The sequence below is a fragment of the Salmo salar genome, chromosome 12 (genome assembly GCF_965601325.2).
Source record: "Salmo salar chromosome 12, fSalSal1, whole genome shotgun sequence".
Taxonomy (NCBI): Eukaryota; Metazoa; Chordata; class Actinopteri; order Salmoniformes; family Salmonidae; genus Salmo; species Salmo salar.
The window spans coordinates 45,828,232-45,842,500 of NC_138302.1; the positions used below are offsets into that span (position 1 = coordinate 45,828,232).

At 41.4% G+C, this 14,269-nt stretch overlaps 2 protein-coding genes across 3 annotated transcripts in view; both read left to right on the forward strand.

Annotated features, from left to right (window-relative positions):
• The window catches only part of LOC106565080 (mRNA (2'-O-methyladenosine-N(6)-)-methyltransferase), a 58,086-nt gene extending 47,430 nt beyond the window's left edge, over positions 1-10,656 (forward strand). The window contains exons 15-16 of the mRNA XM_014131716.3: positions 1,857-2,032; positions 6,015-10,656. Of these exons, the coding sequence (XP_013987191.1) occupies positions 1,857-2,032; positions 6,015-6,363 (525 nt within the window). The 3' untranslated portion in view covers positions 6,364-10,656. The remainder of the gene's footprint in view (positions 1-1,856; positions 2,033-6,014) is intronic.
• Positions 10,657-11,835: 1,179 nt separating this feature from the next.
• LOC123725510 (deoxynucleotidyltransferase terminal-interacting protein 1) overlaps positions 11,836-14,269 on the forward strand; it is a 60,562-nt gene continuing 58,128 nt past the window's right edge. The window contains exons 1-3 of one of the 2 annotated variants that reach the window (XM_082958999.1): positions 11,836-12,241; positions 13,726-13,796; positions 14,035-14,131. In XM_082958999.1, coding sequence (XP_082815125.1) covers positions 12,164-12,241; positions 13,726-13,796; positions 14,035-14,131 — 246 coding nt within the window. In that variant the 5' untranslated portion in view covers positions 11,836-12,163. The remainder of the gene's footprint in view (positions 12,242-13,725; positions 13,797-14,034; positions 14,132-14,269) is intronic. The other variant, XM_082958998.1, reaches the window with a different exon arrangement.

Sequence of the window (14,269 nt, forward strand, 5' to 3'; positions counted from 1 at the left end):
TGTTAATTAACGGTCAATTACTGTGAGACCGACAGTTATTTGCTTGACAATCACCGGTTTTGTGACCGTCACAGCCCTAGTTCACCCACAACTGTGTGGCCACGCACGACTCCAACACCATCATCAAGTTTGCTGACCACACAACTGTGTTATGCCTGATCACCGGCATCGATGATACAACCTACAGAGAGGTGGTCAGTGACCTGGCAGTGTGGGGCCGGAACAACAACCTCTCCCTCAACGTCAGTAAGACCAAGGAGCTGATCGTGGACTACCGGAAAGGGGGGGTGGTGAGCATGCTTCTACCACATCGACGGGACTGCTGTGGAGCTTTAAGTTCCTCTGTCCAAATCGCTAAGAACTTAAAATGGCCCACGCGCACAGTCAACTCCCTCAAGAGGTTGAAAAGGTTTGCCATGGGCCCTTAAAGTTCTACAGCTGTACCATCTTGACTAGCTGCATCACTGCTTGGTATGGCAATAGAACTTCCCTCGATCGCATCACTGTGGCTGAGCTCCCTGCCATCCAAGGACCTTTATATCAGGCGGTGTGGAAGGAAAGCCCAGAAAATCGTTAGACTCCAACCACCCAAGCCATTGACTGTTCTCTCTGCTTCCACACAGCAAGCGATACCGGTGCATAAAGTCTGACAACAGGCTCCTGGACAGCTTTTTTATCCCAATGCCATAACATTGCTAAATAGCTAACAAAATGGTTACACGGGCTATCTGAGTGTGCGTAGGTCCCTACACACTTCGCACACTGGTACTCTAACACACATACAAACACTCACTCCATAATTTGTTCACACACATAATATGCAGATACATTTATACTGACTCTACACACACCCACTGACATGCAATCATCATATACACTGCTACTACTGTTTATTTTATAAATATAAACGCAACATGTAAAGTGTTGATTTCGTGAGCTGAAATAAAAGATCTCAGAAATGTTCCATACGCACTAAAATATTATTCCTCTCCAATTTTAAGAACAAATCTGTTTACATCGCTGTTAGTGAGCATCCCCCTGACAGGTGTGGCATATCAAGAAGCTGATTAAACAGCATGATCATTATACAGGTGAACCTTGTGCTGGGGACAATAAAAGGCCACTCTAAAATGTGCAGTTTTCTCACACGACACAATGCCACAGATGTCTCAAGTTTTGAGGGAGCGTGGAGTTGGCAGGCAGGAAGGTCCACCAGAGCTGTTGCCAGAGAATTTTATGTTCATTTCTTTACCATATGCTGCCTCCAACATCATTTAAGAGAATTTGGCAGTATGTCCAACCGGCCTCATAACCGCAGACCACATTTAACCACGCCAGCCCAGGACCTCCACATCCAGCTTCTTCACCTGCGGGATCGTCTGAGACCAGCCATCCGGACAGCTGATGAAACTGTGGGTTTGCAAACTTAAGAATTTCTGCGCAAACTCTCAGAAACCGTCTCAAGGAAGCTCTTCTGCATGCTCGTTGTCCTCACAAGGGTCTTGACCTGACTTTGTGTTCTTATTTTTATGTCTCGTGTATTTTTTGTTCTACCTTGTCATATGTAGTATTACATTGTTATTGAATGCTGCATTGTTGGAGTTAGCGCTTGTAAGAAAGGTATTTCACTGTGCTTGTGCATGTGACATAAGAACTTGAAACGCATTTAAAGTGAACATTCACCCCTCAGTTTTCCAATATGTTTGTACTTCAAAAGTGGTCTGGGTCCATGAACCACACCATCTGTTTAGATCCTACTATGTATAAGGAGAAAATCGGCAGGACTTCCATTTTTATCTGTTCCCTTTTTGAATACCAGGGAGAGTTTTTATTGAATAATGTACTGTGTCCTGTAGGAACTATTGGAGAAGTCCAGTGAGCCCCTGTCCTTCATCATCTTCGTCCCGGAGTGGCGAGATCCACTGACCCCGGCCCTCAACCGCATGGAGACCAGTGCCTTCCGCCGCCATCATATGTCGGTGCCCGCCTTTGAGCACGAGTACCGCAGCGGCTCGCAGCACATCTGCAAGAAGTGAGTGTCCAACGCCGTAGAGTCACTTCCATTTTTCTGACTAGGGTTGTCAAGATACCAGTATCGTGCTACTTAGAAGTATCATGGCAATGAAACAAAATATGAAGCAGACTTAATTTCTTGATGAAAACCGCCCTTATTCTGGAAACAAAGTCTTGTGTTGTCACGTTTGTTTATTTTCCAACCTATAGCACACAATATTTGACATAAAGAACCAAATGGTGTAGTGTATTTCATGGGTTCTTTTTATGCCATGGAAAATCAAGTATGGTTGTATTGTGATACAAAAGCTGAAGAACATACGCACATTCAGGTACTTTTTGCAGGTGCTGGAGTTGTAGGTGAATTTATACAAATAAAAAGGAAAACGCTGCACACTGCTGGTCATGCGGCCAGGTGATTTTATTATAACAACATTTCGACCTTCAGGTCTTCATCAGGCATCCATATCCCAGTCGGGGGGAAGGTCCTAATATACAGTTGAAGTCGGAAGTTTACATACACTTAGGTTGGAGTCATCAAAACTCGTTTTTCAACCACTCCACAAATTTCTTGTTAACAAACTATAGTTTTGGCAACTCGGTTAGGACATCTACTTTGTGCATGACACAAGTAATTTTTCAAACAATTGTTTACAGACAGATTATTTCACTTATAATTCACTGTATCACAATTCCAGTGGTTCAGAAGTTTACATACACTAAAATTACTGCCTTTAAACAGCTTGGAAAATTCCAGAAAATTATGTCATGGCTTGAGAAGCTTCTGATAGGCTAATTGACATCATTTGACTCAGTTGGAGGTGTACCTGTGGATGTATTTCAAGGCCTACCTTCAAACTCAGCGCCTCTTTGCTTGACATCATGGGAAAATCCAAAGAAATCAGTCAAGAACTCAGTAAAAAAACTTGTAGACCTCCACAAGTCTGGTTCATCCTTGGGAGCAATTTCCAAACACCTGAAGGTACCACGTTCATCTGTACAAACAATAGTATGCAAGTATAAACACCATGGGACCACGCAGCCGTCATACCGATCAGGAAGGAGACGCGATCTGTCTCCTAGAGATGAACGTACTTTGGTGCGAAAAGTGCAAATCAATCCCAGAACAACAGCAAAGGACCTTGTGAAGACGCTGGAGGAAACGGGTACAAAAGTATCTATATCCATAGTAAAACGAGTAAAACGAGGAAGAAGCCACTGGTCCAAAACCGCCATAAAAAAGCCAGAATACGGTTTGCAACTGCACATTTGGGACAAAGATTGTACTTTTTGGAGAAATGTCCTCTGGTCTGATGAAACAAAAATAGAACTGTTTGGCCATAATGACCATCGTTATGTTTGGAAGAAAAGGGGGAAGGCTTGCCAACTGAAGAACACCATCCCAACTGTGATGCATGGGGTGCTAGCATCATGTTGTGGGGGTGCTTTGTTGCAGGAGGGACTGGTGCACTTCACAAAATAGATGACATGAGGAAGGAAAATGATGTGGATATGTTGAAGCAACATCTCAAGACATCAGTCAGGAAGTTAAAGCTTGGTCGCAAATGTGTCTTCCAAATGGACAATGACCCCCAAGCATACTTCCACAGTTGTGGCAAAATGGCTTTAGAACAACAAAGTCAAGGTATTGGAGTGGCCATCACAAAGCCCTGACCTCAATCCTGTAGAAAATTTGTGGGCAGAACTGAAAAACCGTGTGCGAGCAAGGAGGTCTACAAACCTGACTCAGTTCCACCAGCTCTGTCAGGAGGAATGAGCCAATATTCACAACTTATTGTGGAAGGCTACCCAAAACGTTTAACCCAAGTTAAACAATTTAAAGGCAATGCTACCAAATACTAATTGAGTGTATGTAAACTTCTGACCCACTGGGAATGTGATGAAAGAAATAAAAGCTGAAATAAACCATTCTCGCTACTATTATTCTGACATTAAACATTCTTAAAATAAAGTGGTGATCCTAACTGACCTGAGACAGGGGATTTTTGCTAGGATTAAATGTCAGGAATTGTGAAACTGAGTTTAAATGTATTTGGCAAAGATGTATGTAAACTTCCGACTTCTTCGTGTGTGTGTGTGTGTGTGTGTGTGTGTGTGTAATAGTGAAGACATCAAAACTATGAAATAACAGATATGGAATCCTGTAGTAACCAAAAAATTGTTAAACAAATCTAAATATTTTTGAGATTCTTCAAAGTAGCCACCCTTTGCCTTGATGACAACTTTGCACACTCTTGGCATTCCCTCAACCAGCTTCATGAGGTAGTCACCTGGAATCCATTTCAATTAACAGGTGTGCCTTGTTCAAAGTTCCTCCTTAATGCATTTGAGCCAATCAGTTGTGTTGTGACAAGGTATGGGTGGTATACAGGTAAAAGGCCATGTCCATATTATGGCAAGAACAACTCAAATAAGCTAAGAGAAACAACAATCCATCAGTACTTTAAGATATGAAGGTCAGTCAATCTGGAAAATGTCAAGAACTTTGAAAGTTTCTTCAAGTGCAGTTGCAAAAACCATCAAGTGCTATGATGAAACTGGCGCTCATGAGGACCGCCACAGGAAATGAAGACCCAGCATTACCTCTGCTGCAGAGAATAAGTTAGAGTTACCAGCCTCAGATTGCAGTCCAAATAAATGCCTCACAGAGTTCAAGTAACAGACACATCTCAACATCAACTGTTCAGAGGAGACTGCATGAATCAGGCCTTCGTGGTCGAATTGCTGCAAAGAAACCACTACTAAAGGACACCAATAAGAAGAAGATACTTGGGCCAAGAAACAAGAGCAATGGACATTAGAATGGTAGAAATCTGTCCTTTGGTCTGTGTCCAAATGTGAGATTTTTGGTTCCAACCACTGTGTCTTTGTGAGACGCAGAGTGGGTAAACGGATGATCTCCGCATGTGTGGTTCCCACCTTGAAGCATGGAGGAGGAGGTGTGGGAGTGCTTTGCTGGTGACACTGTGATTTGATTTAGATTTCAATTCACACTTAACCAGCATGGCTACCACACCATTCTGCAGTGATACGCCATCCCATCTTGTTCGCGCTTAGAGGGACTATCATTTTGTTTTTCAACAGGACAATATCCCAAAACACATCCCCAGGCTGTGTAAGGGCTATTTGACCAAGTAGAGTGATGGAGTGCTGCATAAGATGACCTGGCCTTCACAATCACCCGACCTCAACCTAATTGATATGGTTTGGGATGAGTTGGACCTCAGAGTGACGGAAAAGCAGCCAACAAGTGCTCAGCATATGGGAACTCCTTCAAGACTGTTGGAAAAGCATTCCTCATGAAGCTGGTTGAGAGAATGCCAAGAGTGTGCAAAGCTGTCATCAAGGCAAAGGGTGGCTACTTTGAAGAACCTTAACACTTTTTTTTTTACTACATGATTCCATTCCATATGTGTTATTTCACAGTGTTGATGTCTTCACTATTATTCTACAATGTAAAAATAAAGAAAACCCTTGAATGAGGTGTCAACTTTTGTGTGTGTGTAACATTATTCAATTAGCACTCCCTTTGAAGAAGTTTCCTCTATTTCCCCTCCCATGCGTGACATCTTCACCATTTCTATTCGAATGTATCTCAGAGAACTAATAGGATGTCCAACTTATATTTTAAAAAAATTAAATAAATCAACCAGATTTTTTGTTTCACATGTCCGTATATTGCTGCAGTGCTCACTGATCCGGGTCTTAAGGCTTCGATGGGTTTTCCCTATGTAAGACAGACCGCAGGGACATTTCAACATGTAAACAACATTGGTGGACATGCAGGTAATCAGGCCTTTGATCTTAAATCTTTGTCCTGTGCTGGGGTGGATAAATGAGTCACATTTTATACTTGGAACTGCTCAAGTACCCTTTCGAAAAGGACTCTCCCGGAGGCACCCTAAATGGGACACAAGCGTAGTTGCAGTCTAATTGCACTGTATGAAGGGAGTTTAAATGTCTTTCATTTCCTCTCTCAGGGAGGAGATGTACTACAAGGCAGTCCACGGCACGGCGGTCATCTTCCTGCAGAATGATGCCGGCTTCACCAAGTGGGAGCCCACGCCGGAGCGCATCCAGGTGCTGCTGGCAGCCTACCAGGTCTCCCAGCGAACATTGGGCTCCCCAGTTCCCTCCTCCACCTCCTCTGCGCCCACTATGCCCTCCCCAGCCAGTGCGGGGGTGTCGGGCAACAAAGACTCTACTGCCGCCAAGACGGCACCTGAGCGATCGGCCAGTTTGGACACATCACCCGCTAGCCAGGAAAACAGCAGTACTTCTAGTCCTCTGGAAAATACTACACCACCTTCTGAGGCAGCCAGCCTTTAAAAGCAGGGGAGGGGACATGGGTGAGAGTAAGGTGCGTTTTGGGGATGGGGGACCCTACAACTGGTACTGAGAGAGTGTGTGGTGAGGATTTGGCCCTGGACTACACAGGCGCTTGGGTAGCCTACGAAGGAGGGCCTCCCCCCTAAAATAGGTTTACTTTCTCTGCCTCGACTATTTAATATTAGTTCTACTAGGTTTTTATGATTCTGCTCGTTATTTACAATATCTGTTGTTGCTTTTTATCAATGTAGCTAGTGGTAGTGGTTTACTAGAATTTATTTTTCCATCATTGTTGCTGTCATTGTCAGTAATTATTGGGTAATTATATTCCTTGTTCATTGGCCTTTTGCCCGTAGAGTGCGTCCAAAATCAGGGTGCCATTTGGGACATGCATTGTGATCTGCTCCCGGACAGCAGGACTTGGTTGTCGGTTTTGACGTGTGGAATTGAAAAGTGAGTCCTTGGAAAAGTTTTTTGTCTTGTTTGTCCAAATCCTCTCTATCCCTTAATAGGTACAGAAGCGAGATGTGTCATTGGGTGATAAGGCAGCTATGTTTCTAACCCACTTAAGCTTACAAATAGTTTAGAGGCAATCATTGTACATAGGACAGCCATCAGTAAGTTAGAGCAGGGTTTCCCAAGCTCGGTTTTTTCCCTAGCAGTACACAGTGATTCAAACGATCAAAGCATGATGATGAGTTGGATGTTTTAAATCAGCTGTGTAGTGATAGGGGAAAAAACTAAACGGGCACCTGGGGGGGCCCCAGGATCGAGTTTGGGAAACCCTCAGAGTACTGAACGAGAGCGGTTAAGGGCTTTGAAGACATTGCATTTCTTTGTGGACTATTGTTATGCAGGTCACACATACCACAGAGTAGTAGTTCCATATCAGCCAAGTCGATACACCATTTCCATATCTGCAGTTAGTTGAATTTTGTAAAAAAAAAATATATATCAATAAATGCAAATGCAGGCCATTAATACATCTTACAATGGCAATATGTTGTAAACCATTGGTAAGCATTGGCTCGAGCAACAGCTGAATTACTATGCCTTTCCCCCTGCGCTGTGTGTAAATCAAAACAACTGACAAAATTTGTTGAACTGGCTTGAGCAAAATACAGTATGTCCCTTTGCTTATAACCCTATCCACGTCTCTAGAATATGGTAAAGTACTAAATGAAATAATACCTGATGTAAATTATACCCTCGTTAAACATAATTTGGGGAAATTCTGTGATTGTGTTCAACCTGGTTGCATTATTTTCACATTGTAGTGCGTGGTATGGCATGGAAACATAGAATAGTTATGTTGTTTTTAATCCCTCCAATCTCAATTTTATATTTTTATATGTTTTACACCAGTATGATATTAGCAGGGGCGAAAATCTGATATCCACTTTGGAGGGGACAATTACGTGAAATTTTCTCAAGCGCAATTCCTGAGGGGGACACCAAAAGAAATGCTGTAACACATAGCCTACATTGTAATATGGTAAATGTATATTGAGGAACCAAAGAAATAAGGTGTTTGCCATACTCCTAACTACCGGTACCCAAAACTACACAACTAATCACAACAGCAATACCATTGCCTTTAACAAATCTTAGTTCAGTCACCAGTTTAAGTTGAGAGTGGGGGTATCCATGGCATTTTCCAATTATGTTCCTATTATACAAGTAAAAAAAATTGAGAACCTTTCATAATGTTGCCAAACAAAGACTCAACAAACTTACCTGAGACTCCCTGTCTCTGCCAGTCTGTCCCCAACTCTGCTGTCTGTGTGCCATCTGTTGCCTGCTCTGCCTAATGACATCATTGTGAAACATTTCCATTCGAATTTAATTTCTTTCTTATGAACATTTTATCAACTAGTCTTTGAGATATTAGGCTACTAGGGTTCTTACTACGTGTTTTGGTGTATTGAAAAATACTCTGATGTCCGTCTTTTATTTTTCTGCCATTTTTCTACCTGGCTGGCTACACACACAGTGTGTAGGTTATTTACAGTAGGAGATGGGCTTCTATCATCTTCAATCATTCTATATGGGCTTCGATCTAAAAGTTAGCTAGCAAATGTGAAACGGATTAAAATGACAAGAGTATGAGTACAAGTATGAGTTCACCATTTACACAACATATGCTGCAACCTTTTGTAATTTTAATAGTTTGTTTCATATTGGCTGGCTTCCAACAATAGCTGAATTTGCAAAGCTAGCGAGCACCAATTCAGTTTCAGTGGTGTTTGCTATAATCTTTGCTACCCGGGTTAAATAAAGGTGAAATAAAATAAATAAAAGTTCCCTTGCGACAATTTAGCTTTTGCAACGAGACCATTAAATATATTTAAGACAATGGTAGATGAGAGTGTAGTTCTGTTCAGTTTGGACTTCAGTTTATCGCTAACCTTATCGCAGGGACTTTGAAGCACTAACTTACATCATCTGCATGCTGATTCCATCTTTGATGACGCCACATAAATGGAATAGGTACTAGCTAGCGTAATAGTTAATATTTGCGCGCTAGCTCTGCATATTCAGCTAGTGTGTGTGTGCGCGATTGACTGGATGAACCTCACGGCAGTTACGTAGCAAGCTAAGGAACTGGCAGTGGATCAAACCATTGTGAGGCAAAGGGCGGGGGGGTCGCAATCTTTTGAAACTTAAAAACGCGCTATTAAGTGTCTATAATCAGCACAATTGCTTTCATTGCGTATTATTAATATTATTTAAATTACATAGTTATGTTTCAGTGATATATTGGGGGGGACAAATCATATTTTTCCCAGGATGGGGGGGTCGTGTCCCCCCCGTCCCCCCCGGGATTTCCGCCCCTGGATATTAGAACGCATCACTGGGCAGCACAATGAATGTACATATTTAAATGGCAAAACAGAAGGTCTCCATGAGTCCCAAATGGCACTATCTTCCCTATGTAGTGCACTACTTTTGACTAGGGTTTATAGGGCTCTGGTCAAAAGTAGTGCACTATGTAGGGAATACGGTTCCATTAGGGATGCAGCCAAAGTGACTCACCTCTGCCTCAGTCATCTAGCCGAGAGAATAAATGTATAAAAAATATGAGAAGATACAAATGTTTATTGTACAATTCCTCATTATATGACTAATTGTCTCAGTTTACAAGGACAATTCATCCTCACGCACTACTATGCCATCTCAGCATATATTCTTATCTATAGCTTGAATGCTTGTACAATGGGTTTAGGCATAAGTTTCTTACTAGAAATCTTCACTTGCCTTTGCCCCATTTGTATATACTTAGGATTTTGGTTTTTATAGAGAAGTAATTAGGCATGGGACTGGAGGATAAGGCAAGGTTCTGTTTATGCTGTTGCAAATGTATGATGGTTGCCTTGCTCTTTGAACATAATACTTACTACAGTAAGTCTGGCATCGTGCCCAAGAACCTGGAGACAAACTCTAGCCATTCGTTCTTTGGCTTTAGTGTGTCGCGCACCAGTCATATACCCTGATCCTAGTATGTTTCTGTCACCAGAAAAACAAAGTGTAGATATTGTACAGAAAATTGGTATGAAGTACGTTATTTTTCTCTGCTACACATTTGTATTGAACTCTGATAGCAAAAATAATAATTATGCTGTCTGTTCCATGATTTTTTTTATTTGAGTTAATTTAACATAATTTAAGATAAATCTGTTTATGTATTATACAGTTTATTACATATAAATAGTTTTAAACTAAACCAAAGTGTTATTTAAAAAAAAAATTGTGTGTGTGTGTGTGTGTGTGTGTGTGTGTGTGTAAAAGTAGACGTGTGTATGATTGCATTAGTAATGCTTAAGGTGTAACCAGCAAAATTACTACTTGAGTTTTATTTTTATAATTCTCTTTTTTTGTTCTGGTAAGAGCATAATTTATTTTTGGAATTTATTTTGCATGACATTTCTGACACCTTAAATCATAAGAAATATATTTATTCTTTAATCAGTTCATAAACTTTTTACATAAAGGATGAGTATGAATACATTCATTTATCCCTATCGGTTTACCCTTATGGTCATTTATTGTCTGTAGAGTATCTAATACCATAAATGTTTTTCTCAATGTGATTCCTATGGGCAAGAATCAGGAGAATGTAAATGCTGAATTCATTCATTTTCCTAGTTCCCTCTGAGTAAATTATCAATGTTGTGACATAATCTCCATTGGAACCAGCATATAGATGCGCCGAATCACATTTGCTCCCAGTAAAATGTGTCAAACTATGTATGTTATTTGGATTTATAATAAACTAGAACACCGTAGTTAGTTTTTAGGCTCTCTTCAAGATGCTGACTTATTTGCTGACACCACATGTTTTGGGCTTTGAACCATAATTTGAACAGCTCTCACAGACTTTAAAATATTAGATACATTTTGCCATAGTTTTTACAGTCCTCTTACAGTGCATTTGGAAAGTATTCAGACCCCTTTACTTTTAACACATTTTGTTTGTTACAGCCTTATTCTAAAACTGATTAAATTAATGGTTTTCCTCCCGAGTGGTACAGCGGTCTAAGGCACTGCATCTCAGTGCTAGAGGCGTCACTACAGACCCTGGTTCGCTTCCTTGCTCTATCACAACCAGCCGTGATTGGGAGTCCCATATGGTGGCGCACAATTGGTCCAGCGTCGTTAGGGTTTGGCCGGGGTAGGCCATCATTGTAAATAAGAATTTGTTCATAACTGACTTGCCTAGTTAAATTGAATAAAAAATAATTTGCTGAAATTTCTAAAAACCTGTTTTTGCATTGTGTGTAGATTGATAAGGGGGTGGAACAATGACGGCCTAACCCGGATGACGCTGGGCCAATTGTGTGCTGCCCTATGGGACTCCAATCGCGGACGGTTGAGATACAGCCTGAAATCGAACCAGGGTCTGTAGTGACGCCTCTAGCCCTGAGATGCAGAGCCTTAGACCAGCACCACTCGGGGTGTAATAAGTGCAATAACTCAATTCGGCCTTATACTCCTAAACAACGCCATTTTTACACGTTGGCTAAGGGTGAGGTCTACAAAACTTAGTGCACTCTGTTCGTAACGTTTTAGGAACAGAAAACTGTTGAGATCAAACGATTCATCGATGAGAAAATGTGCATGTCGGCCAAAATCCATCTCGCGCGATCTTCTCCCACCGCCGTCCACCGGGCTTCCTCTCGTCACCGTATTTGGTGGTGAGTGGAAGCGCCAAAGGGGAAACATCTGGCTCAGTCTGTGATATTACTTTGGTGAAATAAAGACGTATACTGTCATGCTAGTAACTACAACCGTAATGTTACAACCCAATATGCTGATAGCAGTGCGGAACAGTCAGTATATACCAAAATATTTGGTGATAGTCAAATTGCTGCTGAAAGCCCCTACAAAGATGGCGGCTGCAATGGTTCATAAGGTTTCGTCACACGGACACGCTTTTACGCGTGCGCTGAATACATTTTGGTTCCTCCGGTACAATAGATGGCAGTCATATGTTTGTTTTGTTTTCTAGAAACAACATCGTCTGTCAAAGAACAATTGTGTGGTTAGAAAAGGAGACTGTTGCTTTTGAGTGCTGGATTATTCGCTAATGTTACTCAAGGAAGTAATTTGACAGCACGCATTTAGAAAAGCATCAAGTCTTATTTTGTACAAATATATTTAAGATCTATTCGCAATTTGACAATTGCCCACTTCTGCAAAAGCGTCGAGACGGAAAATAGTTTTCCTGGTCGCGAGCTACCGCGAGGATCTATTGAATCATCACACCCCATACTGTTGTCTTCAAGTTAATACTTGCTAAATGGGTGCTCATCGAAGTGAGGGACGGAGGGATTGGCTTCAACAAGATGCTGTTGAACAGCCGCCCATACAAACTATGGTGAGCGCTAAGCATCTACAAATTCCATAACATAATACTTTCTTACGAACTGTGATTGCTACACAGTCATGTTACGATAAAGTGCACAACTGATAGTCCTTTTAAATAGTTTTGTATTTGTCATTGAAAGTGGACAACTGATGGTCCTTAAATTAGCATCTATCTCATCTGTCAATGACAGCTAGCTATCGCAGATTGACAGTTTGAGCTCAATCCTCAACTTTTACGTGTAAGCGAGGCAATTATGTGTTTTACGATTGTCATTTCAACAGTCTATAGGCCGGGCGTACACTACACGTTTTTGCCGTCCCAGATGAATTTTCATAATCTGGGTGAAATCCTATGAATTTGGGCTAGGATCAGTACATCGGGACTAGCGTAGTTTTGAGCAGGTCAAGGACGCACCGATGATGAGTGTTCCGTTCTCCAGACCCCTGTCGGATGTCCCGATCATTTTTTTGTTGGACCATTTCATTGGTCATTAAGTGAAATCTGTACTCATCCGGTGCACCGGGCTATGCTAAACTAAATCCACCGATATTGGCCTACATCTGCGTCCTACCATGACAGAAACCAAAAAGACAATTTCATATTAAGTCCATATTCTGCGTCTCCGTCTCTCTTTTTACAAAAAATATACATAATGCAGGTCCGTGTCGGCATATTTTTCCTTACGACAACCAACAAACTCAGGCCAGGAACAACGAAGGAATTAATAATCGTGTAACGTTAGCACCCACGTCCTGTGGTTGAGAATGGACAGAATGAAAGTTTTGGGAGAAGGAAATCAGAAAATGTGAGCACATCAAAGTTAAGATTTTTAAGTCGTGTAGTGTGTGCACAGCAGATGTTTTGCAGTAGTTGGCATTCAAATGTATTTATAAACTGGGCGTTCAAGCCCTGAATGCTGATTGTCTGAAAGCTGTGGTATATTTAAGCAATAAGGCACAAGGGGGTGTGGCTGTTAGGCACGACGTAACGCGTGCCTTATTGCAATTATAAACCGGTTACCAATGTAATTAGAGCAGTAAAAATAAATGTTTTGTCATGCCCCTTGGTATACAGTCTGATATACCACGGCTGTCAGCCAATCAGCATTCAGGGTTCAAACCACCCAGTTTATAATAGACCATATACCACAGGTATGACAAAACATTTTATTTTTTACTGCTCTAATTACATTGGTAACCAGTTTATAATAGCAATAAGGCACCTCGGGGGTTTGTGGTATATGGCGAATATACCACGGCTATGGGCTGTTCACAAACCCCCTGAATTCTAATTAAGCAATAAGGCACCTCGGGGATTTGTGGTATACCACAAATCCCCGAGGTGCCTTATTGCTTAATTAGAATTCAGTGTTTTGAATTATGACCTAACTGAGGCCGGGCGGGCCGGTTGTCCTCTTTGACGCCTCACTCAGTTAAAATGTCTCTATTTTGGTGTTTTATTGCTGACTCTGCATCCTTTGCCTCTTCTTCCAGAATCCATGGAACATCATGATAAAACACAGACAGGTCCATCGCCGGGGCAGACGCTCACAGATGACCGTGAGGTAAGTTGACTGACTGTTAAAGGGATAGTTCACTCAAACACATCTGAGTATTTTGTTAATTAGACCACTTTTAATAGTAATACAATACCAAATATTGTACACGTCAGCAGTCAAGTTGAAGATATAGCATTTTTAGTACAGAGCTAAAACTGGGATTTGTTTTGTGAGAATGACTTTCCAGACAGATTTTCCAAAAGGTGTAATATAGATAATCTATTCACTATCATTATTCATCTAGCTACACAGATCCTGTTATATCCATGGACCTCCTCCGAACGGTTCTACAGCCCAGCTTCAATGAGGACATTATGGGAGTTTTCAGAAAATACATGAAGGTAAGTCTGCTGGATATATTTTCTTCCAAATTCCATGCATTTTAAATGGCGATTATTCCATTGCTATGTGAATATCGACTCACAGTGCATACTCCCAGGACATGCATTTGTTTATTCATAACTTCAACTATCGTAATT